At 38.3% G+C, this 27,261-nt stretch overlaps 1 protein-coding gene across 1 annotated transcript; it reads left to right on the plus strand.

The window, feature by feature from the left end:
* The first annotated feature begins 1,626 nt into the window (after positions 1-1,626).
* On the plus strand, positions 1,627-26,870 carry mpzl1l (myelin protein zero-like 1 like). The gene is made up of 6 exons (XM_019363672.2): positions 1,627-1,787; positions 8,284-8,465; positions 11,330-11,540; positions 14,791-14,920; positions 19,355-19,460; positions 21,762-26,870. Exons 1-6 carry the CDS (start codon positions 1,715-1,717, stop codon positions 21,855-21,857), a joined length of 798 nt encoding a protein of 265 aa, XP_019219217.1. The 5' UTR covers positions 1,627-1,714; the 3' UTR covers positions 21,858-26,870.
* The last annotated feature ends 391 nt before the right edge of the window (positions 26,871-27,261 follow it).

Consider the following 27,261-nt stretch of genomic DNA (forward strand, 5'->3'; position numbering starts at 1 on the left):
AGATTCACGTCATGGATGTGCAGCAAGTGTGATGTCATCATTTCAAAATCATGAGGAATGTGTCCGGCACCTTGTTGAATCTGTGCCACAAGAAATTAAGGCAGCCATGAGGGCAAAATGAGGTTCAACTTGGCAGACAAGTATTCACACCTACCATGAGATTAACATGATAATGATAATTAATTATCACTAACATGATAATTAACCTGACATGCACGTCTTTAGACTGTGGTAGGAAGCCCAGAGAGAGCTCACTCAGACACAGGAAGAACGGTGGATGCAAATCCACACTGAAAGACCCCAAATGACTCCTGGATTCAAACCCAGCCCCTTCCTGCTGCAAAGGTCTGGTCCCCTCTCCTGAAATCTAATCATTCTTACTGGTATACTAATAATATTTGTTTCCAGTGACTCAGCATGTGTGGACAATGCCAAAAGATAAGACGATGGTTCATATTTGGAGAGGCGCAGTTCCTCCAGTGCTGAGGTTTAAAGTTATCATACCGTGCCTTCATATCTTTTCCACACAGGTGATTTTTTTTTTTTGGTTCGATATCTTGCCATCATTCATCTGCTATTAGAAACCTTCCTTCATTTTACCTCCATACTTTTATGCATTATGTTGCATTCAGGCCCTGGAGAAATGATTCCTCTTTTTAGTATGTATTTATGAGCAGATGGAGCTCTTCATCACGCCATCACAGGAGGGATTGTAATAAAATGTAGTAGTTTTTTTTTTTCTAAGCAAACTACTGCAGACAGATTTTATAAAGATGATTACAGATCAGATATTTGAGCTGTTAGAGATTGAGGATTTTCCCCTTTCTGCTTCAGCGTGTGCAGACTGTGCTCCATCACGTCGCTGATCCTGCCGACTTCAGTACAACATTGAGTGTACTGTGCTTTCTGCACAGCACCAAAAGCACCACCATTATCAGTTACAGACTGTGGCTCCTAGGCCATCCTCACTACAGCATAACTATCAGCTGACTGTCATCTCACTGCTTTACAAGCATCACAATTACACATGCACCACATCATCAGATTAAACGCCACCTGATCCACCTTTGTCTTTGCGGCCCTTTCTTTTTGGTACGTCTAGCCTCCCAGAACTTCTGTTTGCTTTCTTCATATTTCTGACTAGCCCATACTCCTGCTGAATCCTTTTCTGTACTTCCTCATTCCACCGCCAAGTCTTCTACCCTTTTGTCCTCTTTCCAGACAATGCACCAAATACCTTCTTGACAATTTCCCAGTCATCTGGTAACTCTTCAGAGTTCGTCTCAACTCCTCCCTGAACCCTGTGCAACATTCTTCCTTCTTTAACTTCTGTTATTTAATTTTCACTTCTTTTTCTAGCTTCATTCTCCCGTGACACCACATTGCAGTCTACCTGTGTGCCCCTCCCTCCACCCTTATATATCACCCTCTGTTCTTCACTTTAGTTTGGTTTCATTGAAGAGAAAGGGGTTTAAAATATAGTTGATACTGATGGCCTCAGGCAGAAAGCACTCACTTTTATTCATGAAATCCTCCTTTTGTTTGCTGTCTGTTGGTAGACGTTATGTGTGGTTCGCCTGGTCGTTCTATAGGGGGCAGCAGCAGCCGCACCCATATTTGTTTGTACCCGCAGCGAAGAAGAAGAAACCACTAGGACAGTGGAGGGTGGAGGAAAAAAAAAAGCGGAGCAACTACTCCTGTTTACAACCACATAATGGAGTCCAAATGGCCAAATACGATTCGCAGGCGTATATTATTTACTGGATTTACGCTTTGTGTTGTTTTGGGTGAGTGTTGAAGCCCCGCTTGGGTTAAATTTCCATTTGTAAACGTTTGAGTTCATTATTTTAGGTGGGATCTCAGGTTAGCAGGCTAGCAGCGTTTACACCTCTATTCCCAATCCTTTAAGAGTTAACACGCCTTTCTTCAGCCTCGTAAGCGAGAAACTATCTTTAACACAGCCCGGATTTTTTTTTTTACTGGGATATGGGATAGAGACTCCACCTTATGTGAGAGACAGTGTTACAGAAAATGCAATCTGTTAAATTCACTAAAACATGAATGGAGATTGGCACAGGATGGTGGCTGCCGCCCCTGGCCGCGTCGTCCTGCGGAAGGTGAAGGTGGGTTCAGGCGTGGAAAGTAGCGATGCTAACCAGCTGTTTAGCTGAAATAAGAGTCCCTGGGTGTTTTAAGACCCATGCCGTATTGATTTAAATGTCCTAGTAAGGCAGGAGATATTTAAAAGTGTGTGCTGTCGTACATGTAACCAAAATTTAAAGTAAAGCCGTTTAAACGCTGATTTCTGAATAGAGCTTTTGTTGGGCGTGTGTCTCAACGGTATTTACGTGTCACCTGGGAAATGTCTTCTACTAATAGAGCTACCAATCAAGTCTTATTTTATTTACATAATCGAACAGCACACTAAGACTGTTTTTATCTGCATGCAGGTGGACTAGCACAGCCTCCAGCCCCCGCGATAACGTCTCATTTCGTCGTCCGCTAACCGTATTTTGACCCAGATAACGAAGTATGTTGGGTACTAAACACTGTGTACTTAATGGTACACGTAGCATCACAACGGCAGGGACATGATTTTTGCGCCAAGTTTCGCTTTGGATAGCCAGATTTGCGTCACTATTATTTTTTTTTGTTTTTGGCAGGAAGCACAATAGTGGCTTCGTGTTGTAACTACGTGTTACTGCAGCTGCCTGCAAGTTGATGAGAGGCACGGACTGAAATGACCAGGGGCCCTCTATCTACTCATGCACAGGGTATATGTGCCCTCGCAAAGCACACAGTTTGGTCGCATAGTAATATAAAAAGCTGTGAACTACAACACGAACTTGCATTCATTACTTTGACTAAGCCGTTTTGTGCTATACATTTAGCAGCTCAAAATGTGCATCTTAAGAAGGAAAACATACACTTTAATCTAATTTATCTGTAGTTAATTTTTTACAACATTTTTAACATCATGAACATCGGAAAAAATTATATTTGCATACAATTTGAGTAGTTTTAACAGTATGTATTAGGAAAGTGTTGACTCTAATCCACAATTGAGCATCTTTCATTTTTTATACCAGAGAGGAGTTGTAGTAGTTGATCCTTAAGAAAACAAATCTGTATACTTCATCCAGGTCTGAATGTGAAAGTATCAATTTTTCTATCAAGATAGTTCTTATTTGGAGAAAGCAAGACCAAACAGTTTGGAGCTGAGAGAGATGTGGTTTGGGGTTTAACAGATTTAAAGAAATGCACCGTCCAACATTTCACATGACAAGACAGTTTAAAACAGCAGGTTTCATGGGAATTTAGACCTGTGATGTGGGTGTAGTAAAACTAAATAAATGTGAAAAGCATATAAATGAGAAATGACATAAGACCTAAAATTGAACCTTATGGTGCACCACATTTACCTGTGGGCTGTAGATGACGGGAAGTTGCATATTCTTATTAGATAGGGTTTTTTGGGATCTTTTTCTAAGAGATAAAAATGAAACCAACCAAGTGGTTTGTCCCTGATCCCAACCCATCTATTAAAATCCTGTAATCTGTTGTATCGAAAACTGCTCTTATGTCTAAAAAGATATAGTGGCTTTCTGTCCCTTTTATGCTGTTTAAAAGAAGGTGTTTGGTTACCTCGAGGAACGCCTTTTCTGTGCTGTGTAGAGCTCAAAAACCCAATTGAAATTTCTCCAAACTGCCATTTAGGCACACAAACGCTAAAGTGGGTTGAAATCACTGTTTCTGAAACTTTTGATGAAGGATGAAGAACTTGTATCTAACAGTTAACATCACTGAGACTGCTTAAAACAGCACCTAGGGTTTTAGGATCACCAGGTCTCATGGATTTATCCTAATGTCGTTGGTGTTGCAATGAAAGAAGAAGTAATAAGAATAAGTAAATGTGGCAGTGAAACTTAATAAAAGTGACCAGCTGGAAGCATAAAAACATCATCAAAACATCATAGAACCTAAAATCGAACCTTGTGGTACACCACAGTTAATGTGAGCTCAGATGAGTGAAGCTTTTCAAAAGAAGTGAATTTCTGTAATTTGTGATTAAAAATGGGAGTTAAGAAATTGGTCCGAAGTTATTAAGAACTGAAGGATTAAGATTTAGTTTGTTTAAAAGATGCTCGACCACACTATATTGAAAAAGCAATGTATAAAAAGCGGTTAATAATCGATAAAACAATGATTTAATAAGGTTTGTGAAGAAAAATGTTGAACATTTCTCTGCCATCTAATATTTAAAAAGACAGAAAAAGTTTAAAATGGCGGCTTTTAGGATGACTAGGTCAAAGTATGTCTTTAATGCTGGTGTACAACTGAAAGAAGAAGGTTCACAAATAGAAAATTACCCCGCACCTAAAAATTTAACCTTGTGGTCAAGCACAGAAAATATGAAGTGCAGATTATGGAGAGCAACCTTTTTAAAAAGATACATTCTGAACTCAAGCACTAGCAGGTCATCTTCTGCGTAATCCAGCTGATTTTTTTTCTTCTTCTTTTTTTTTTTGGTTTGTTTGTTTGTTTTTACTTCAAATCACATTTAAATCATTGGTAGATCACTCAGCTTTTACAGGCTCAACATGATCTGGCATTTTAGAAAGGATGTGCATGAAATTGCAAATTAGCCGACTCAGCAGTTGACAGTAACTTTATTTGATGTTGGAGAGGATGTTTCTGTGAAGTGAGATTAAGAGCAGAAATTAAACAGTTTTGTCAACCCTAAAAAAACATTTAAAGCTGTTTCCTGAAATTTGAAGACGGAAAACAGTGTTCTGCTTTGAATCACAGACTGATATCATCTGACAAATACTTCCTTTCTTTTTATAAATTATTGTGCTTCAGCAGTGTGCTGACTATGTGCTGCTCTAAGAGTTGCTTTTGTTTTTGAAGCACGGTGTTTCCCCGAGTCTAAATCTGTTGGTGTTCATTAAACAGACTTGGATCTAATGTCTGCGAGAGGCCGAGGCTACTTATTGTTCTGTTGCTTTTATACCTTGGCCTGCTAGCTCTTCTGATTACAAGATGTGGAAGTCATGTATCTCTGTTTGCTAATACTTGTGTGGCTCGATTTGTATATTCATAGTTGTATTAAAACCTTTCAAGGTGGCTAAAAGGTGAATGTACTGCCAAACATTAAGATAAGATAAGATAAGATAAGATAACCTTTATTAGTCCCACACGTGGGAAATTTGTTTTGTCACAGCAGGAAGTGGACAGTGCAAAAGTTATGAAGCAAAAATTAGAATAAAATAAAATAAGAATAAATACAGTACATTTCCTACTCATAGCTGCTATCGTCAGCTTATTAATCATCAAGCTGTGCAGTCAGTGTTTGACATTTATCACACAGCCTTTTAAAGAACATTTGTTGCATTTATTTGTCTCCAATGTGTCCAGTATGCACTGCAATCTTGTTTCTATAATTTATAGTTGTCAAAAATGGTTCTGATTTGGTGATCAAGGTTGTGCAGATTTAGTCAGGGTCACATTTAGGTATATATTTTCTGAGCTATAAGAACAATCAGATTAAGTATCACATTACCTGATGCAGGTTGCCATGTTAACTTGAATTTAACAGATAATCTAATCTGGTCTGAGCAATTTAGGTTTAAAATTGGAACCAGGTGCGACATTTTCACGAAATCATTCTAATAATTATGATCACAGTAAAAAGCGCTGGTGTTGTGAATGCTGGAAAAACTTTTCATTAGCTCTGTGTTCATCGGTCTCTAAGCTGTCACACAGGCCTAGAGAACAGTTGGTAATAATCTGGCAACCAACCATTTGCTTGGGAAAAATGTGTGTTCTGCAATTGGTTGCTGGAGGTTGAAATCAATCACAAAGCAGGTGCTGCAACAGAAATTTCCCTGTGATTGCTCTGGTCGCTAGCAGATTGCCAAAGTCACCGACAGGTCGATGAGTTACACGTAAGTCATCGACTTGTGTGCAAATATTCATCAGCTACTAGCCGAGCGCTAGTATGACTTGAGAAAGTGCAACCCAAAACCGGAAATGGAGAACATTGACTTAAAAAACCAAAAGAACCCAAAAACAAAGTAGTGCCTTATTGCCGTAGTCATTTCAAAAGACTTTTTGCCATGCAGTTTCACTATTCTCAGAGGGTATTCTTGGTGACTGTTTGCAGACAAGTCTACTTTTGGGTGCTGGCCTTGCACCTTTTTTTGGGGGGGGTAACCTGCCGTGTTACGCTGCGGCCACTGCAGCTAGGTTGAAGACACAAGTGTACGATTGTTTTTTTTCTTTTTTTTTCTTCCAGTACAAGAGCTTAGAGATGTACGTATATACAGAGGGAGATGTTACAACAGTGGAAAAACCTTGCAAAAGAGCACTCGGCAAAGTCTTGCGGACCTACATTTACACCAGAAAATCTCTGAAAATTAATCAGTCTTTTTGTAGGATGTTTATGGCTAAAAATCTGTAAAACTTCATTCTCTTTATTTGCAGCTTCAGTGCTGTGTTTTACAGTTTAAAAATTATTCTTTATACGTCTTTGTCTTATATCTTTATCTTTGTTCCTTTGATAATGTCTAAATGAAGCAGGCTGTCACAAGAGACTCTTGTGACAGACCCTGTAGCAGGAAGCCTGGTTTAGCAGAGACTGCTGATAATCAGCATTGTGATACCTGTTAGGTTGTTTCTGAGCAGAGAAAGCCCGTGTTGCTCAGTTGTACGTCTCTCTTTACACTATGCACAACCCAACTTGCCTTTGATGCAGCCATAAATGGGAATTGAGGATTCTGGATAATTGAGCAGAGCTGTACAACCATCCGTCTGTTTTTCCGGTTGCATTAAAATAGTTTGAGTAATCTTACAGGTGGTTGGATAAGATACTACCTCTTTCCATGTCTCTCACAAACTGAAGTCAGACTAAAATCTGTGTCCGGCTTGTCTCACTGCTTGTGACCTCACTTCAGTTGTTTATTTAGTGCTCTGACTCATACATATGTGTTTTCCCACATAGAGGCCAGTTAAGAGCAAGCAAGAAGTACTAAAACAACATCCAGCTCTACAGGACAAGCATGAGGAAGTTTAGATGGGTTCAAAGATCAGTGGCATGAATGTGTTAGACTGTAATTTATGATTTTGGGGCATGCTCACAGTAAACGTTACTACCACTGCAGGGTTTGGACGAAATCTTTTTAATTAGGGACACTTGAATAATTAATTCAGTGAAATTAAAATTTAATAGGGATGCACCAATTGTGAAATTCTGGCCTGATACATGTTTGTTTTTCTTATGTGTATGTGTTGTGCCCTTTGTGTTGGGGGAAGCAAAAGAAATCTTTCATATATATAAGTGTCATGATGTCAAAGAAGTTATTTTAACAACTTCAAACAAAGCAAACTTTTTTACAAACTGTGTAAGAAAACATTTCCTGCTAGAAGTGGTAACAACACTTAATTCACTACTTGAGGCAAAAACACCATTGGAGTAAAACCAGGCTGCAAAGGATGAGAAAACTAAAATGCATGACTCAGCTGACCCCTCCCTAGTTGGACTCCAAATGACAGGAAAAGCAAACAGGATTAAAATTACTGATGCAGATGGTAACGAGAATAACAATAATAATGATTAAAAAAAACCCAATCCAAGATAAAACATCCCAGGTAGAAAATATTTTCCAATTTCAGTTTTATTATGTGACAAACAACTAATTCAAAGCCCTTCTGCACGCACAAATAGTGTGCTGGAGTTGCATTTAATTGCTTTTTGTGGAATTTTATGTGACAATATTGTGCAGCTGCAGAAGAGTTACAAGGTTAAGTTTTATCAAAGTGTTAAGCAGGTATGTTATATTTCTGCTTAAATGTTTCACCACCTGGGATAGTTTTAGCAGTAATGCTGCTCTATAATGTTGCTGGTGAATGATGAAAAATGCCCCTTGTTTTGTTTACCTTAATAAAGGATGCTTTCTGCAAGCGACAGTTACGGAGTTCCTAACCTATAAACTAAAAAAATATGATGTAATTCTAAGGTGCATTGACCACACTAACTCGTGTGGACAGATTTTGTCACTTTTTATTAATACTGTGGGACTGCACCAAGCTTCCGATTATTAACTGATGATTAACAAGGCTATTATCGTTACCTAAAACTAAACCTAAAAATTATTTATGAAAAAAAAAAAATTAAAACTAACTAACCTGACATGCACGTCTAAACCAACACGTGGTGTTGGTTTAGCCCTGAACTCTTGCTGCTTTGTGTGCTTACACTTGTTGTTTTGTGTTCATAAACAGTCACAAGACCCACGTCTGCGATCGAGATACACGCTGATCCTGAGGTGATAGTACAGAACGGTACCACGGGGATTCTTCGATGCACCTTTAAGTCCAGCGAAGTGGTCAGCTCGGTCACCACGGTGACCTGGTACTTTCAGTCGAGTCATCCCGACAGTCAGTTCTACAAATCTCCATACGTGGTAAGTCCCCGCTGGTTGTGTCCGCTCTGGGAAGATTTCCCACAGTTTTAAGGATGTTTTCCTGCGATTGTTTTATCTGTGGTGACACAAGAAGAACGGATTCGGGATGGGTGAGAGCACATTGTTATGATTTGGTTTCAGTAGGCTTTCAGTTTAAGCGCCAGCCTTTTTAAAAAAAACAAACAAACAAACATCAGGTACAGTTTTATTTCTTTATACTCTCTCCATGTACTGTCTTTACATATCTACATATTTGTTTTTATCTAATTTTTCCGTTTGCTTTCATCTGTTTATGTTCTGCTGCTATCTTGCTTGAGCATCGTAATTGGATCCCGTGGTATGCTTTCATTTTTCTCTTTAGTTCTTATAGCACTTTGTTGACTTAAATCTCTTTGTAGACTTTAGTTTTCAGCTACAGATTTTTCCTACACTGTTATTTATTACTGCTGAGAATTGACTTGTGGTGATTAGCATGAACTTATTAGTGTATATTCCTCTAAAACTCTTATGCAGCTAAAAAAAAAAAAAAAGAGGGACGTTTGTGTGGATCATGTCCTATCTACAAAGACTTTTTGTTTACAGTCCAGTCAGGCTGGGCGGGGCCTGTCTGTCTGCTGTGATCTGACTCATGCATATATAATGACATAGCTGAAGGGCCTTTAATTTGCAGAGCAGTCATGGCAGAACACATACACGCAGTCTACACTTGGAGCATGTTGTAACATCGAGCTGTTTATCTTAAAACATCAATCTCTCTGACGTTTCAGACCCATCATTTGCAGACTAAATACTTCTCTTCCTGCAGAAATGATGCTTGTCCAAAAAAACACCAAAAAGCTAAGATAAGGGAAAGCTGCTCAGTGAAGGAAAAAGGCTGTGCAGCAGTAATGTTGGAAAAAAAAGGTCTTTCTAGTACCTCAGATATTCTGTGATTAATCCAAATGTCAAAATTGTCCAACACACTAAGCAACTGTTGTCATTAGAGATGGCAGGATACCAAAAATTTGTAGTTGGTGCATCCATTTCAAATTCTACGCATTTCAGTACAAAAAAAAAAAACTAATCAAGAGTGACCTACTTTCCCTGTAAACATCTGCAGGGCCGTCTTTGAGCTGCCTAGACAGGTTTGAGATGTTCCCTCCTTTTGTTTAAGACATTGTGCAGTGAAAGAGGTTCAAAGTTGGCTTGAGACCCAAACTTGACATTAGAGAGCAGCTAGGAGAACAAAGGGGACATGCAGGAAACGGTCCAGGGCGTTAACCAATAAGATTTTAAATTTAATTAGGCTGCATTAGATTTGGCTTCCAGTCATTTATAAAAACAAAATTGCTGGGATAACATGATCATTTTCTTGCATTCATTTTGACTACAAAGGAGAGCCTTTAATCATTGACTTCCATCCAGAAAAGAAGTTGTCAATCAGTACTGCCTAATGTCGCATTACTAACCCTTAAAAAATCTGAAATGAGCTGCAAGACAAATTGAAGCTACAGCTACAGTAACACAGCTTTCACCATTACTGATAGGTACAAATAATTACATTACAAGTTATTTAGTAGTTTAATGTTGCATTTAAATTACATTAATGCTATTTTTTGTTGCATTTATGTTTATAGAACTACAAGAATGAAACCAGTTTACTGCTTTAATTATTACTAATAAAACTGAATAATTGTTGGCATTTTTAATCCTTCTTTATAGTTTGATAACAATATGAAAGCCACTTCAAGTTCTGTCTGTTTTTCTACAAAAAGAATCGAATTATCTGACATCAACTTTGAGAGAATTCTTTATTTATTTGTTGTGTTAATTTTTTCAAGGTAGAGAAAAAACCTCAGCCATAATAAAGAAAATGAAAACTGCAAAACAATTTGGGATTCCAGTAAAGAAGAAAATCTAGTTGAGTTGTGGCAACAAAGCCTTGTTTTTGTATGATGTGTCATGTCATCGTGACTGAGCCAAGGCCAAAGACCACAGAAACAAATGACAGATGAAAAACTGCCGTCTGTGTTATAGTCGTAGTAATAGCAGCAGCAGCAGCAAGTTCAGTATCATCATACAATTTACATACATGATGCTTGATGTCCTGTCAGTTCCACGTAGCACAGTGTGGCTGCAGTGAAGACTGTTCAGTGTGTAGGTGTCTTATGACAGCTGTTGTTCCTGTATACAGGAATATTAGTCACAGCCAGGAAACCAGTTTGTTTGACCTCTTTGTTTACTAAATTATGGAAATATTTATCTATTAATTTATGTATGTCAAATATAAGAACAATATTGCTGCAGTGTCTGCAGTGTCCAAAAAAAGTCATTTTATTTAGCACATATAAACACCTCAGATGTTGACCAAAGTGCTGGACGATGAGTAAAACCCAATACAAATAATGTAAGAACAAAAATTATCATTTTAATAAATACAAATTGAGTACAAATATAAAACGATGGTAAGAAAGCAGTAAATATTAGAGATTTTTGTTCAAGTAATTGTCAAAAGAATGTATTATTATTGTTTTTAGTACCCGGAGATTTGTTTTTTAATTATTGTACACTTTATTGCATTTTGTCTACATGTCTGTTCTTTTATTTAATCTGGCATTACTGTACTTTTATACATTTTATTTAATAGTAAAAGTCCATGTTACAGTATTGCTTGGTCTGTTTGTGCTATTCAAAAACAAATACATTTAATCACATTGTGGGGAGAAAAATGTGGGCTTGTTTGATCACTAAAATCAGGTCATTTTAGCCCGTTGCTCGGTGGTTGCTAGAGAACACAGCTGATCTAGATGAGAACGTTCAGGGGTTGGAGATGTCCCCATTTATACATGAGTACATTTTCACCAGCATTTCCTTCCTTTTTGTAGATTTTCTACTTTACAAGTGGGAGAGGATTCCCAGGGCCAGAGGAGTTCAAAGACCGCGTGCAGTTTATCGGGGACATCAACAAGAGGGACGTCTCGATACAGCTGAGCCCGACTTATTTCAGCGACAACGGCACGTTTTTCTGTGACGTGAAGAACCCCCCAGATGTGAAGGGGACGCAGGCTCGAACCGAGCTCAGGGTCGTGCTGAAAGGTGAGTTTTTGTCGGATTTACATTGAAATTAATGCACCAGAGTTAAATGTTGGAAATGTAGAAAATTTATAAAAAGACAAATCAGTGACAGATTGAGGTAGTGTGGCTGAGAAAGATGTCTTTTTAAGTGCCTCCTGCTACTCTGCGGCCTTGGCCAGACACTCGTCAGTTGTTTTCACCCACTCAGCAGGGCTCTGCTCACACACATGCTGATTGGATGGCGAGAAAATGCAGTGTAGCACAGTGTGAGCCTCTGCGCACTATCGCTTGTGTTTCCAGGCAAAGAGGAGACTTTTCTCTGTTTCACTAGCTGATCAAACATGATGGACTGGATCGTGGCCATCTTAACCACAGTGTGTCGATTGCACCACCTGTAACAAGTTAAATCCTGGACTACTTAATGGTTTATCTAGGAATGCTGTTGCGACATGCTTTTATACTACTTGCAGTCCAAACCGGATTAACTGCAAACTTTCTTTGAATCTCCTGTTAGGCATCTGTAAACATTAGATCCATATCTCCCAAATTTAAAAGATAAATGTGAAAGACTGTCAAGAATAAAAGTGCTGAACGCTGACTCTACGCTGCCTGCTGGCACTAAACAGCACACAGTGACGTATTTAGCTGCAAAAATGCTTTTCTTTTTTTTTTTATGGGCTCACATTTATTCCCTCGCATGCCCTAAAAAAATCGCTTATTACACATTTAAATTGAGCATTATGTTACAGTGTTGGGTGTTCATATTAGATGTTAGATGGTAAAGTTATGATTAATTTAAAAAAACAACAACAACAGAGAAACAATGTTTGGTGACAAGCTCATTAGAGATTTATTTATGCCATCCTGTTACGGGAAAAGGACGTTACCTTTGGTCTTTAATGAGAGCAGGTTTCCACTTGCATTGGCATGTTTGTGCATTGCAAAAAGGGGCACACACATACTGTTTTTATATGCTGTGTGAGTGATAGACTAAACCCGTTCACTATGTCCCTCTACAGATATTTGTGGTGTTCTCTCTCATATTTCTGATCAGACTGATTTGTAAAGTTGCAATTGCCAATCAGGAATGAAAAATGCAATCATTTTCTGGCTTTACCCCATAATTCACCAGGTTTTTGAGGCCCTTCACGCAAATTTAAATCACGCTAGGAGTGTTTTAGCCTCTAGTCTGCATGGCGCCTTTTATAGTCTGCTCGAATCACAGAATTTTGACCACAAGAACTGTGATTTCATCACCGAGTGGGTGTGACCACTGTGTTCCCTGCCAGAGAGATAGTATTTGGGTAACTGGGCAACAAACATTATCCAAATATCCCCGAAAGCAGCAACAGGTCCACGGCCTGATTGTCTGCTCTGTCTAATAAACTGCATGTACCTCAGCATATCTCTGAATCTTGTTCTGACTAGGTCCGTCAGCCAGGGTTCACATTGTAGTAATCTGAAGTGGAAAATTGCACTAAAATAAAAGCCTTTAATGTTGCATATATTTAAAAAAAACAAGCAACCCAATTTTCCTTTATCTTTGCCACATCAATGGGCCAATTCCTGTAAAAGAAAAACAAAAGGAAAAGAAACTATAAAAAGTTGTAGGAGAAGTAGATTAGACGTACATTTTTATGATTAAAATGATCACAACAGTACATTTACATACACAGCTGAGGTCATAAATGACTCCATTTGATCACTTAAAGGTGAAATTAATTAAAGGTACAAAATAAACACATCGAATATCATCAGTTAATGAGAAAAGACTGATAAATAAAAGCTATTCAAGCACATACGGCAAATCACTGCACAACCACTGTTTGTGTTCACTCAGCTGAAGACCACATGTGCATGTGATGGCTTGTCTGTTTTACATGTGGCTGTAGCTCAGGTGGCAGAGCAGGTCAGCCACTAATCAGAAGGTCGGTGGTTCGATCCCAGGCTGCATCCTGGCTGCATGCCAAATATCCTTGGGCAAGATACTAACCCCATGTTTGCCTACTGGTGGTGGTCAGAGGGCCCGGTGGCGCCTGTGTCCGGCAGCCTCGCCTCTGTCAGTGCGCCCCAGGGCAGCTGTGGCTACAATGTAGCTTGCTATCGCCAGTGTGTGAATGTGTGTGTGACTGGGTGAATGACTGAATGTAGTGTAAAGCGCTTTGGGTCCTATGGACCAGAAAAGCGCTATACAAATGCAGGCCATTTACCATTTACCATTTACCTCTTCGCAGGTTGAGGTTTTTCTTTGTACCGAACATCTGTATCTAGGAAGCAATAAAGGGTCTAAATAGAGCATGTGTGTTGTACTCGTATGTTTTAGCCGCAGTTTCTTTTAGCTCTCACAATGAGCTGCCTTGGTATTGTTCCAGCTTTTGTTGCTCAGCTTTCAGCGATATGCCCAGCTGTGTTCTTGGTTTCCAGGCCCGGGGGTTCAAGTTTTGTGCTTTATTTATGGTAGCATAACTGTATTTATACATGGTGAAGGAACCGAGTCAGCCTTGTGCTCACAATCCTATTTTTTTTATTCTGAAATCCACTTTTTACTTTAAAATAATTATATATATACATATATTCACACACTTCTGTTTATCTTCACACACTTTCGCTCTAACAAAGAGCTGCCTTGGTGTTGTTCCAGCTTTTAATACTACTGGATACTCAGGTTTAAGCACCACTCCCATCTGTGATGTTAGTTTTATTTCCAAAAATGGGGTTTAAAAGTGTTTTATTTATAGTAGCATAGCTTTATTTACAGTGACTGAGTGATTTGGGTCTTTCACATGAAATCTAATTTGTTTTGGTTTGGAGGATATTCTGAAATCCATGAAACTCTTTTTGTTGTGTTTGTGTGTGTAATATCAGTACATTTCACAATCTTGGGCAGTTCTGTCATAATCTGTGAGTAATTAGTCCAACATTTTTGGAAACTCTGGACCACTTTAAAACATTACAAAATAGTCTGTTAGTTGACTCAAGACTTTTCCACAGTCCTGCAGAGCGGTTGGCCCTGCGCATCAATAGAAGCCAGTTCAGATGTTTCGGGTATTTGGTTAGGATGGCTCATGGGTGCCTCCCAAGCATGCCCAACTGGGAGGAGACCCTGGGGTAGACCCAGTACCCGCTACTGAGATGCCCTGAGAATGCCTCAGGATCCCCCAGGATGAAATGTTAGGTGTGGCTGGGAATGTCTGGAATATCATGGATGTGTGGACTGACCTTGAATGTTCTTCATTGTGTGTGTTTTTTTGTTGTTGTTTTTTTTTTCCAGAGTCGTATTCGCAGAACAACACTACGTTTATAGTTGCAGGAGTTTGTGGTGCTTTATTGGTGCTTGTGCTCATTGCTGTGGCGGCCTGCATTGTCATGAGGGTGCTTCACAACCGCCATGATTACGAAGGGTAAGTGAGCCATTCAACTTTCCGCTGTTCCTGATTACCGATGACCTCAACTACAGTGAAGCTGCAAAATTTTCAAAACTTCAAAACTATATTCAGAACGTAAAAGTAGCTTCACTCTCAGCTCCATCGTTATGCAGTTATAAGCTCAACGCTCATTTAATAAATGTAACACATATGTACACGTGATAAAACAGCTATTTGGTGATCCACTCATATATATCCAGACATAGTCACAGTCAAACCCTTGTTAGTTTATTTATTTTTGTTCTTAGCAGCTTTAAGGTCCATATTTATATTATAGATATAAAAATATAAAGATGCATCATGAAGAGCAATAAAGTTTTTGAAGTTGTAATTGCTGGTAAATACTGAATACTACAATTATATGATTTACACCTTTATATCTATACTAGTAGTTTCAGTGTAAGTGTGACACTATCATTATATTTAAGTATGAAATATTGATCTTGTGTGAGCGATGCACACGTGATAATGATGTACATTTTTCAGACTCGCCAACTCTACTTACATTTTTTTCAGTATAATTAATTTCGTTCTCAATGGGACTCAGTTACGGCAATTACTTTTTTCAGTTTTCTACAGAAAGTAGTTAATAGTGAATTTTGTGTGTTATTTATTTAATTTAATGTATTTATTTAGTTTTTTAGGGAAGTGCGATACCGTTATTAACCCACATCCATGCAGGGTCTGCAGGTGTTTTCTTCATAAATACAGTTTAGACAGTATGTAAGTTTAACATTTCTAAAAGATTTGAGAATGTTTTGTCTTGTGTGCCACAGACAGTGGTTTCACCTGTAAAATCCTTTATATCTACAGCTATATGTGATGTTTTAAATCCATAAAGTAAGTGCTTCATCTGCACATCCTGTAAAAATGACCTGTAACAATAATAATAAACAGCAAGTGGTATTTTAATTGATAGCTAGCAATGAGGATATGTTAACGTTAATCTCCTGTGAATACAGAAAAATACCCCCACAGACTGACTGAATTATAATTGGGTTGTTTTCTTTGGTTATTTGTGTCTGTTGATGTTTTATGCTCACATTATGTATTCATTATACTGATGTGAAAATTATACTTGATGCTGTTAAAATGAAAGGTAAGTTAAACAGATGGTACTGGTTTCCTAAATCATTGTTTTGTTTTCAGTAATATTTCACTTCAGAGGTTGTTTTTTTCCTGTTAGACCGGTAACCCTCTGTATAGCTCTAACACTTCACAGTATCTGGTGTTTGGTGGGTACTAATTATTAACACATTTGTTTTTAAAAAAGTGTCAACTTCAGACTACCTCAGACTTTGCATGCCTGAGGTATTTTTGACCACGTCTACCTCGCATGCCATAGAAACTCTCTCTACAGCTGAGGTATAAACAAAAGAGCCACAAATCTGAGAGATGTCCCTCTTGTCCATCAGGAAGGTGTCAATGAGAGGACAGGTCTGTTATGCTGTCTTTTGAGAACCGGCCCACATTTTTAAAAGGTTCGAACACTAAATGTTGCAAAGCAGAAGCTGCACTCACTGAGAAGTCTCTCTTGTCAAAGCAGCTGCAAATTTCTTGTTGATAGTTTTGTGTTAAACCTTGAAATTTTGTGTAGCCATGCCAGTGCTAATGCTTTGTGTGGAAACAGTTCTACTTCAGGCACCAGCACTGGCTTCTGGCTGAGTAAGAAAAAAAATATCTGGCACCTTCTGCTTGGCTGCTGAGTGGGTTGAGCCTGTGAGCTGAGCTAACAGGGATCTGTGGGGTGGCTGTTTTCACTGGTGCCAGTCATTTTTTTCCCTCCATTACATATATGTATTGTATTAACACCACTAACTTCACAGCAACACCTTCCACTAACATCAAGGTTGAGCTTGTTGCCAAATAATCCACGCATTGTTGTTTAATGCATTTATATGTAATTAAGTATCCTGGTTACAGTCATTTTCTCCTTTAGGCAGATTTACTGTCTTTAGAACAATTTAATGTTTAATGTTAGGCAGGATTAATGTAGAGCCATTGACCTGCTATGATGCTGTGATGTCGCACAACAAGACTCGAAGTTATATCTACAGTAACCTATCCGATAATCCTGACCCTCATTTACATAGAATAAGGAATACTTAATTACAGAATTTACATAACATGTATCAGCTGAGAAGGTAAAACTTTAATTCTTTAATTCACTTTTTTGACTATTTTATCAATAGGAAAAGCTAAAGGCAGCCTAGTCCCCAGGCCGATGGAAACCATTTAAACATGTTACCAGGTTATTTAACTGTGTAGAACTTTTATCCATCATTGTTTGCCACTAACATACAAAACTAAACAGTGTCTTTCTCATCTGCTTCAGTGAGACTAACCCATCGTCATCGGCTTTTTTTTCCCATGAAACATGTTTATTTGACAACAGTATTTACAGATTTTTATTTTTTTTCGCAGTGTTCAGTCACCTTAACGGGCCAAAATATTGGCCTCTCATTGTTCATTTAGCATTCATGTTGTTATTTTCAGGTAAACTGCCTCTCTCACCTGTTGCCTTTACTAGAGTTGCACTGATTGGCTGCTTGACTTATAATATTTACAACAACCCTTAGACTGAGTCATTAAATTGGATCATATATGTATTGATTCAAACACAAACCGATTGGCATTTTGTTGTTTTGTCTGTTTTATATGTTATCAGTAAGATTAAAATTAAATAAATTTGTTGCGAATACAGAGACATCTTGAGGTTTGCTTGAGCTACTGATTAAAATCAAAAATATTTGGTTTACTCTTCATACTGAAGAAGGAATAATAAAACTTAGTATAAACATTTAGACTTATAGTCTTTTGTTGATGTACTAACATTAATCAGTCGTTGCTGCTCTTATGTGATTAACTTTTTGTTGTCTTGTCAAAAAAATGGTAAATTCATTGTCATTAATTAAGATGTCATTACAATAGAAGAGCATCTAATGACTGGTTTTGCCTCTTAACTATTTAAACTCCTCTTAAAGTTATTCTGTGTTGTTTGCACTAACCTTTTGTAAACGTATTATTAATGACTAATATTTATCCATAATTTAGATGAGCATATCCTCGAAATCAAGTAATTCAGATGCAGAACAGTAAGATAAACAATAGAGAATGTTAATAAACCTTTTATTGGGTTAATTTCCACTGTTGTACTTCTGCTCTACATACCAAAACAATTGAATCAGTGGCTGTATTTGTTGCCCTGCTTATTACATTACATTCAGCAATATTGCTAGTTTTAGTGTTGAATGTTGGAAAATAGTAAATGTTTGTACAGTTTTCTAGAGCCAAAGCATACACCTTCAGATTTCTAGATAACAGTTTTAATTAGTTGAATAAAAGAACCTAATCCGTTATCCCTCAAATGGAATAAATTCAGTATCAGAGAAATCACCAGTCTTCACATTCAGATTATAAACCACATATTACAAATGATAATGTAATATAAGATCTCCCACATGGTCACACTGGGGAAAACTGGTCGGAGACGTGCGATGACCCAAATTATTGCAGCTGTGTGCAGTGAACTTGCAGTCTTGTTGCATTGGAACTGGCTGCTTCTAAGGTGCTTGGCAACTTTGCTTTTATATTGAAGTATCTCTGAGTTTTATAATTAGTTGAGTTAAGCCCCCTACTGGAAAGAGATTTGCAAAGACACTAGTTGGACTCATCAGTGCAAACTTACTTTGCTTGATTGCGATGGGTTGGCAAGCAGTCTGCATTTATAAATTAGATGACAGTAATTTGAAAACTTTTGCCAATCTGCCTGAAAGCAACTGCAGTCCGTTTGAGTCGGATCACAATTGTTTGGAGACCAGTTCTCCTACAGATGAGCTGTGCAGTTGGCAACCATAATTGTCCCAACTGCTTGCAGCTGGTTCAGTACAATCGCTAAGCAACTACGAATGTTTTTGCAGTCAGTTTTTCAGTCCTTTTTTAAAAACTAGTGTGACTGAGCCACAATTATTACCTTGTTGTTGTAAAAACAATTCAAAACCGAAAAGGGAAAAAACTATCACGTAGATAAAATTAAAACAGCTAAACTGTTATATGTAAGAGTAGATGGAGATAAGGTTCATCTATAAAATTAAAGAAGCTAAATTATAATACACTATGAATTAAGTACAAAATTATAAGCTGTAACCTTTGTGCTAAAGAATCAGTCATAAAAATATTCATCAAAATATCTAAATTTGGATTTTATTTGATTGCAAATGTGCTCCCAAAATTGTTGGCCTACCAATCTGATATGGTCTAAATCCCATCGGTGCACCTCTAGTCGGCGCTCAGCTGCAGCGTTTCATGTTCTCATGTCTCATGATTTTGTTTTTGTCTTGTCCATTATTTGTGTCCGTCTCACTTTGACTGTGCACCAATGATTGCTCGACTCCGTTACACCTAAACTAGCTGTACGTCCTTGGAAAGCGTGAACTCTCAGGCTCCGCAGCCTCGAAAGAAGGTGGAGTCCAGAGTGGAGGGCTCCAGATCTACCAGTCCCTCGGGTCCGCTACAGGTATGAGTTGGGGGACGAAAGAGGGAAGGAGCAAAAAACTAGTGGCTGCCTCTGTTTTACTGGAAGGTGGTCACATTTATGTGGACAACGTATCCAAATACAACTGAAAATAACTTTTTATCCATCCGTAATATTTAGTTTTGATTTTTATATGAATTTAATTTGCTACGTAATCTTATTTTCAGTTGTTTCCATTCATGTTTTTTATTGTTTGCCAAATAAAAAATCTAAAAAAAAGGTGCAAAATATTAGGAAGAAATGAATAAGAAAAAAATGCTATTGTTAGTTTACGTTTTTTAGACATCATGAACAGTTATTAGTGTTGCATTTCTTGTTTAGCTAATAGACTGAAATTTTCTGATGTGTGTTCTCCCTTTATTGATGTTTCTCAGATTTATCAGCTGTATAATTGATCTGTTTTGGCAAACCAAACAGTCAACCCACCCTGAGAAATCTTCAGTGGGCTGTCTTAATACGACAGAGAGCAGAGCTAATCTTCAAACTTGCGAGTGAATTTTGCTTGAAACGAAACAAAACAAATTGGATTTGATTTCTAAAGTGTGAGTGAAAGGCGGCAGAATAATTCAACGAAAACTGAAAAATGTAGATTAAATGAAAAAAATGAAGGACAGTTATTTACAGACTACAGAGTCCCCCACCCAGTGGCCACAGTGAGAATTTATTTATTTATTTTTAATCTTAGGACAGCTTTTGACTCTTAATTGTTTTTACTGAAGTGTTTCCTCTGAATAATACATGAAGGCGGAACTGCTGTCCTTGTTGCAAAAAATTAAATTTTTGCTATATTTAAATGTGAAATCTCCTTTCATCAAAATCACTTATCCATGATAATAAGTAATATTAGAAAAATCAGTGTCAAGCACAACTTTTACATTTGTCTTAAGGCCAGCATGTCATCGGTTTTATCCTGATCAACCTACCAACACTCAACAATTTTAGGTTTACTGTCAAAAGAAAATTCTTATTTTCTCAGTAATAGTTATGTTTGTTGTTATTATTATTATTATTATTATTATTTTTATTTATTTATTTTTTTAAAAAGAAGACTAGACTACCCCATACAGACACGGGACTGCTGTTCAGTTTTCGAGTCTCTTAGAGCGTGGGGGGTTTTTTTGGTTTTGTTTTGGTTTCTTTCCCTTTAAATTGATGTTTTGATAACTTTTGCTCTACTTTGCAGTACTTTTTTTTTTTTTTAACTCTCACAATAACGTTTGCATTTCCTGTGACCCGTGCAGAGCCGTTTTTATGATACAGTATCGTGTATTGTGCAGCGCACGTTCCCAACTTGCGGCTGCGCGGGCACCGGTCTCCACCATTTATATTTAGAAAGAGAAACAGAGGAGCTGGTTCACCAGCTTTCTCACTGAGAGACGCTGTCACTGTAATTATGACTGCACCCACGGGATGACACAGCTGTCTCTGCGGCTGTAGTCACGGCTGTCACACTCTCACTACACTGCACTGTATTGTCTGCGTGCAGTGATGATCCTGTGGCAGTCCTGCACTTTTGTGGTGTGTTGGTCACGCTTCTCTTTAGGAAGCACCCAAGGCTCTGAATCTCAATCACGGCAAGTCTGGACGATTACCACGGCCAGCTGTAGCTTGTCCCTTAAAATCATCTTAAATGCAGTAAGATGGGATAAAATATTCAGCATCTATCCCAGAAGTTTGGAAACCATTGTATCACAGCTAAAGCCTGTCAACCGAATACAGGTATCAAAACATGAGGTGCTAAAGAGTTCCTCTTCCTGTCTTTGTGAGACGTATGTTAAATACTTGTATATTGAGTGACACTCCATATTTTGGCAGTGTAATGTTACTATTATTATTATTATCATTATTACTGAATGTAACCAGTGCCAAAGGTGTTAATAGGAAGTAATAATGATGTAAGCCAAGGAAGGAAATGTGGAAAAAACTAATGTAAGCCACTTTTCAGAGGCCCTGTAATTGCTAAGTAATTTTCCAAATATGGACTAATTATCTAAGTGTGTGTGTGTGTGTGTGTGTGTGTGTGTGTGTGTTGCCCTTACATCTCCACAGCTAAGCACTAATTAAGTCAAACTATAAGAAGCTGTTGTCTCCCAATCAGAAGCTCCATTTAAAACAAACAAACAAACAAAAAACACCTAGGTTTCTAACTTTGGGCTTTTTTTAATCACCCATGTGCATAAAATCATATAAAGGTTGCCGTTTATTATTTGCTTCTTTCTGTATGTACTTGTGTCATTGGCTGACTGTGTTTCTTTCCTGCTCTGCATCTCATTTGTCCTCCAGGGCCCGGTGATATACGCCCAGTTGGATCACTCAGGCAGCAAAAACTCCTTCCATAAGATGGAGCCCGTGGTCTATGCTGACATTCGTAAAAACTGAAGAGGAACCGGGGACCAAATAAAGAAAAAAAAGTAAACAAAAATCCAGTAAAATATGAGACCTCTCTATCAGCTGCTCTTGGGAAGGGTGGGGATATCTCAACAGGGACACAAGTGGTGCAGTCTCTCTCTCTCTCTCTCTATTTCTCTCTCTCTCTTTAAAATTTTGTCCTCTGAAAGCATGATGATATTATATGATAAAGTAATGTCTCCATGTGCTTTGTTGTAAAAACAAAAGAAAAAAAAAAAGCTATGAAAACACTCCAAGTCGATGTTCCACCACTCCGTTACATCAAAACTATTCTCCAAAAAAAAAACAGGGGCACACATAAAAACGAGAAAGCTTTCGGTTATCATTCCAAATATTATTTGTTTGTTTTTGTTTTTGTTCTTGTAGCTTTGTGCCCCCCGTGCCACATTAAAGGTTTAGCAGGCTGTTGCACCAACTCAACAGTCCTACTTAGGATGCTCACACCTGAACCGAGTGAGCCCCGTTTAATAAAACGAAGCAAAACAAAAAACCATTGGTGCGTTAAACTGTTTCTTCCAGAGAGAAGACGACGTTATAAAGCAGATATTTGAACGATACTCTCACTGTTTGTCTTACATCGCCTTCTCATTCATTGATCACTTCTGCCGAAACTTTGGTGCTTTTTATTGGCCGGTGAGACTGGTCAGAAACTGTACAAACAGCAACATCAGTAAAGATCAAAGAAATCCTACCAACGTCAAAACCTCAAGTTACATCTTTTTGTTAGAAACGGCGGACTGTAGTCGTCACAAAGCACCTGTGCTCTCGTCTTAACCAAACTGTGCCGCATTTAGGTCAATGTAAAGAGATGTAGTGTGGTCCAAATGTGTGCTCACAGTGTTAAAAGTCCCATTAATGAGCTGGGCAGACGCTCCACCGTTTTGTCCTCCTTTGTTTACGGGCTTCTGATCTGACTGTGGGCATCTCTGTCATCCTGAAAACCCGATTGGTTCATCAACAGGTCAGAGTTCAGACTGCGCAAGTTTTTCCTGTTCTGATGGGTCACTGTGTCACATTACATGATTATAGAGTCATAAAATCTTTCTACACCTGAGACGATGATGGCACTGAGAAGGAGGTGCTAGTAATTTCCAGGAAAAAAAAAAAAAAATGTAAACACGTGGAGTCAACTGAAGTGGTGTGTATGACACACTATGACTCACTCCATCAGATAAAATTTGTAACTTCTGTTCACAGAGAACAGCTTGTGCAGTGCTTTTGGGCAAATTTCATACTTTTTTTTAACTCCCATCTAAACGAGGAAAGAACCCCTGCATTCATTTCAGTGATCACTGGAATATAAAATTTTTTTTATAGAATTAAAGCACAAAAAAAGAAAAATTGCTTCTTTACAAAATGTGAAACTTCAAGCTGCTCAGTCCTGAGAGCTGACACAATGACCATCCTACGAGAACAATAAAGAAAGTACATGTTCAAAAGGGAAAAAGGTACATTTACCAATATTGTTTCTATGATAAAGAGTAAATATGTCTGTAGTTTTTGTCGGTTATGCCACACTGCATGAGATAAAATGACCAAAGTTTGTGCACTGTGTCATCTCCGATTAGAAAGTAATCAGGGGAAATATGTGTTGTCTGAACTCAACCTTAGTCAAATTAAAAAGGAAAAACACTATTTTGAGTAAATGGATTAAATCTTTAACAGCAGGAGAATAACTTCTGACTGAAACGGTAACATTTTTTTCTCCCGGTGGAAGTTTAGACGTCCTGTACCGTGAGTGAGCGGTGACCCTTAAAGCGGGCTCGACCTGTACTGTAACTTCTGTCTGTCTGCCTTCATATCTCATCACCTTCGCTAACAGCTGGTGCAACAGTCTGCCGAAGCCACGGCTCTCCATCGTCGGGCACTTCCATAGTGATGTTGTTCTGTAGAGGCGTGTGATGTAGATTTCTTTTGGTTTTGTTTTGTTGTTTGTTTGTTTGTTTGTTTTTACACCGCCTTCGGTAACTTTGCATGCAGATATAATGACATCTAAAGAATAACTTTGGTACTGCTCGGCTGGTTTATTTAATTTTTAAGAGCAGAAGCAGCTGTCTGACATTGGTGTTACTGTGAATGCTTCAATTCTCTGTTAACTCCCAGCATGTCGTTGTGGTACCGGTAAAGACGCCGCGTTTAGATTTTCACCTCAGTGGAACATTCCGTACGTTTGAGTTTCAGTTGTTGTCACTTTTTTATTTTTCTTTGTCCCAGTTGTTTACATATAAACATACGGACAATGCAACCCAGGTAGATTTATGTGATTCCTTTGTTTTTATTAAAGAGCCATGGGCAGTTTTGTTATTTCTTTATGTTGAAATATGCATGTTAGGTTCAATTGAGGTGAAAGATCTCCTTCCTATGAAAACTGGGAGATGTTATTTTGTGGAACAATACACACATTTGCATGCAATTTACTAACATAACACGCATTATTATGAGAATATCCGTCCTCTTTTTCTTATTTATGCATAATATAAAGCTCTTTGTTTGTCAATCTAATGGGCCAAATATCTAATACCAACACTTTCCGATTTCAGATGCTTTAAATACATTCCAAAACTTTTGTTTTCTTCCAAAAAGCCAAATTCATTTTCTAATTTCTTTGGTTTTTGTTAACGCGAATATTTGTGTTGCTGTCTTGATTCCTTAAGCTTCGTCTTGTGATTCCAAATGCAGTAAAACTCCATGCTGACCAGTGTTTGTATATATTTCTTGCTCCTCATGTAAGATATAGTGCTGTTATACTGTAACTCATTCCAGTGTGGTATGGCTGTGGATGTCTTTCCTGAGAATGGAAGCGGTTTGCTCAAGAAAGTTGGTGGCATGCTTTGTTTTTCTTAAGTCTTAATTATTTGTCACCAGACAGTCTGACATGTGCACAGAGCTCTTGCAAGAAGTGTCACAACACCCGCCGTCTTAAAGTTTCTTCATGCTTAAGTTTCTTCAGCCAACATTCTGAGCAGAACACACTAATAAATGTGACCTGATTAAAAAAGCCTTTAAGTCCATGTTTGTTGAACATGGTGCAGAGGTATCCTGCAGAATAATTTGGGTAGACTTGAAGTTTGCTCTTAAAGCCTAAATCCTTCAAGCCTCCTTTAGATGCTGAGATCCAGAGGAGTTATTCAACTACGGTAAAGCGGTAAAGGCTGTAAAGCTCATCAAACCCCTGAGTCTAAATGTGTGAGTAGAACCCAACTTTATTGACCTGCCAGGGCCAGTAAATAAAGTTCATTTATTGGAAATGGAGAGGAAATGTTTCCTGTCAGTGTAACCGTCGTTTAATCAGGTTAAAGGCGGCGCTTTAATGTAGAAAATAAGCGGCTCTGCAGAAACATGGACCTGCAAGGAAGGCTGCCGGCACTGACTATGATTGATCACACTCAGTCACATAGAGACCTGACTTGTAAAAATTTATATTCCCCAACTGGTTGGAGGTGCTGCACCACAGCTGATTGCTTTGGTTGCTATCAGATTGCATGGAAGACACCAACTTGCCTGTAACGCTAAGTATTAGTGCAACTAGTGTTTGTCTTCAAAGTAAAAGTTGTGCCTTACTTTTGAAACCAGCTCATTTGAAAAGTAAGGCACAACTTTTACTTTGAAGGTGAGCCTTCTCCGTTTCCAGTTTCCGTTGCGCTCGTCAGCCTCTGCACCACTTGGCGCGTACTTGTCGAGCATGTGTAGACAGTTTGGAGTTTTCTGTGCAGGCTACCGTTGACCACAGCAACCTGTGAGGTTTTTGGTGCAGCACCGTGTGGCTTTCTGCCACCACCCACAGCCAATGAACAGCCAGTTGGAGATTACCTATTTTTCCCTGTTGACCAGTGATTACCAGGGGTCACCTCAGGTAACCCCCTGAGGTGATAGCAACATTTGAATGTGATAAATAATTTTAAAAGGCTGTTGAAAATGTACACGCTGTAATTGTGTGGACTGGATTTAACTTCATCTGTTAGATTTGTGTCTAATTGTGAATGTTTTCTTTGACTTTTAAAACTAGTGAAGTAGTCTGGTTAGTTACCGAGGAAACCCCCGGGTAAAAACAGCCCGGCTCAGGCCGTCAACCAAGCCTGTGTTTTCAGGACAGATTTGACAACTGTGGTGAAAGAGGATTTCCACAAGGAAGGAAGTGTTTGTTAGACCTCTTCAGATGTTTCCGTGTCTGCGCTGACACATTAAAGGGAAATTACTCACACGTTTTGTAATTTTATCCCAAATTTGTGAAATCCTCTGACACAGCAGTAAAACTTAATGAGTCATAAAGAAATCCAGAAGAAATCCAGGCTTTGCCCGCTTTGACCCGACTGTGGTTGTGACATCACAGCCCGCAAGCACCGCGATGTCTTCCATCTTTTCCTTTCTGTTTCTTCTTTTTGTTTTTGGGTTGTTTTTTAAAAACAGTCTTGTTTGCAGCATGCATTTCAAACCAAAACGAAACATCCGTGTACAGACCGTCAGCTGCTGGTCGCTTTGCTCCTAGTTGTGACTCGTTGCAGTGTTTAGTGCCGTTGTAGAAATCGTGATGTAAACTATAAATTATGAAAGATTTCCGATGTGACGGAGCTCGCGCGGTGGCGGCGTTTGGTGTTCTGATTGGACGCAGGTCTTAAAGTGCGTGCTCGGTGTTTATCGATGGTAAATAGTTGTGTGTTATTTGAGAATCGTTTGGTATGTTATGTTGTAAAATCTGCACTATGTCTGGCATAACAAAGACAACAAAATGCCATGTGATTATTATTATTATTGTTATTTTCATTCGTCTCTGAATGACTTTGGCCTCTGTTTGTTTACCGTCTTTAAAACTGGAATGTTGTACATTTAGTGCCTTTTACATTTCATCAGCTAACTTGAACATCTGCTCAAAATAGAAATAAGATTCATTTATTTTCCTTTTATTGTATGTATTTTTTTATACACATAATATCGCCTCTGTATCCACTGTTCAAATTTTATATAAAACTTATTCCTGGCCAACTATCCATGTGTTTCTGTTTATTATTATTATTATTATTATTATTATTATTATTATACTCACAAAACTGTCAGATTTCTCTTCCATTACCTTTTCCCCCAATGAATATTATGTATGTTGGCTAATTTTTAACTACTAGGTGTAAATATTGTGCAAAAGTCTTGGGCCACCCCTCATTTCTTCATGTTTTGCTTCCATGAAGCCAGACTTTAATATTTTTAAAGTAGTCTTGAGCAATAGTTCACATACCTTTTGTGAATTTCTTTGGACATTGGCTTCTTTTTCACTCATTTTCAGTCCAGTCCTTGCACCTTACCATTTTCACAGGAATGTTTTTGTTTTTAAGCCACTTAAAACTAATTTGAGTCAGTCAAACATATGAAAAGGCACCGAACC

The sequence above is a fragment of the Oreochromis niloticus genome, linkage group LG10 (assembly GCF_001858045.2).
Source record: "Oreochromis niloticus isolate F11D_XX linkage group LG10, O_niloticus_UMD_NMBU, whole genome shotgun sequence".
Taxonomy (NCBI): Eukaryota; Metazoa; Chordata; class Actinopteri; order Cichliformes; family Cichlidae; genus Oreochromis; species Oreochromis niloticus.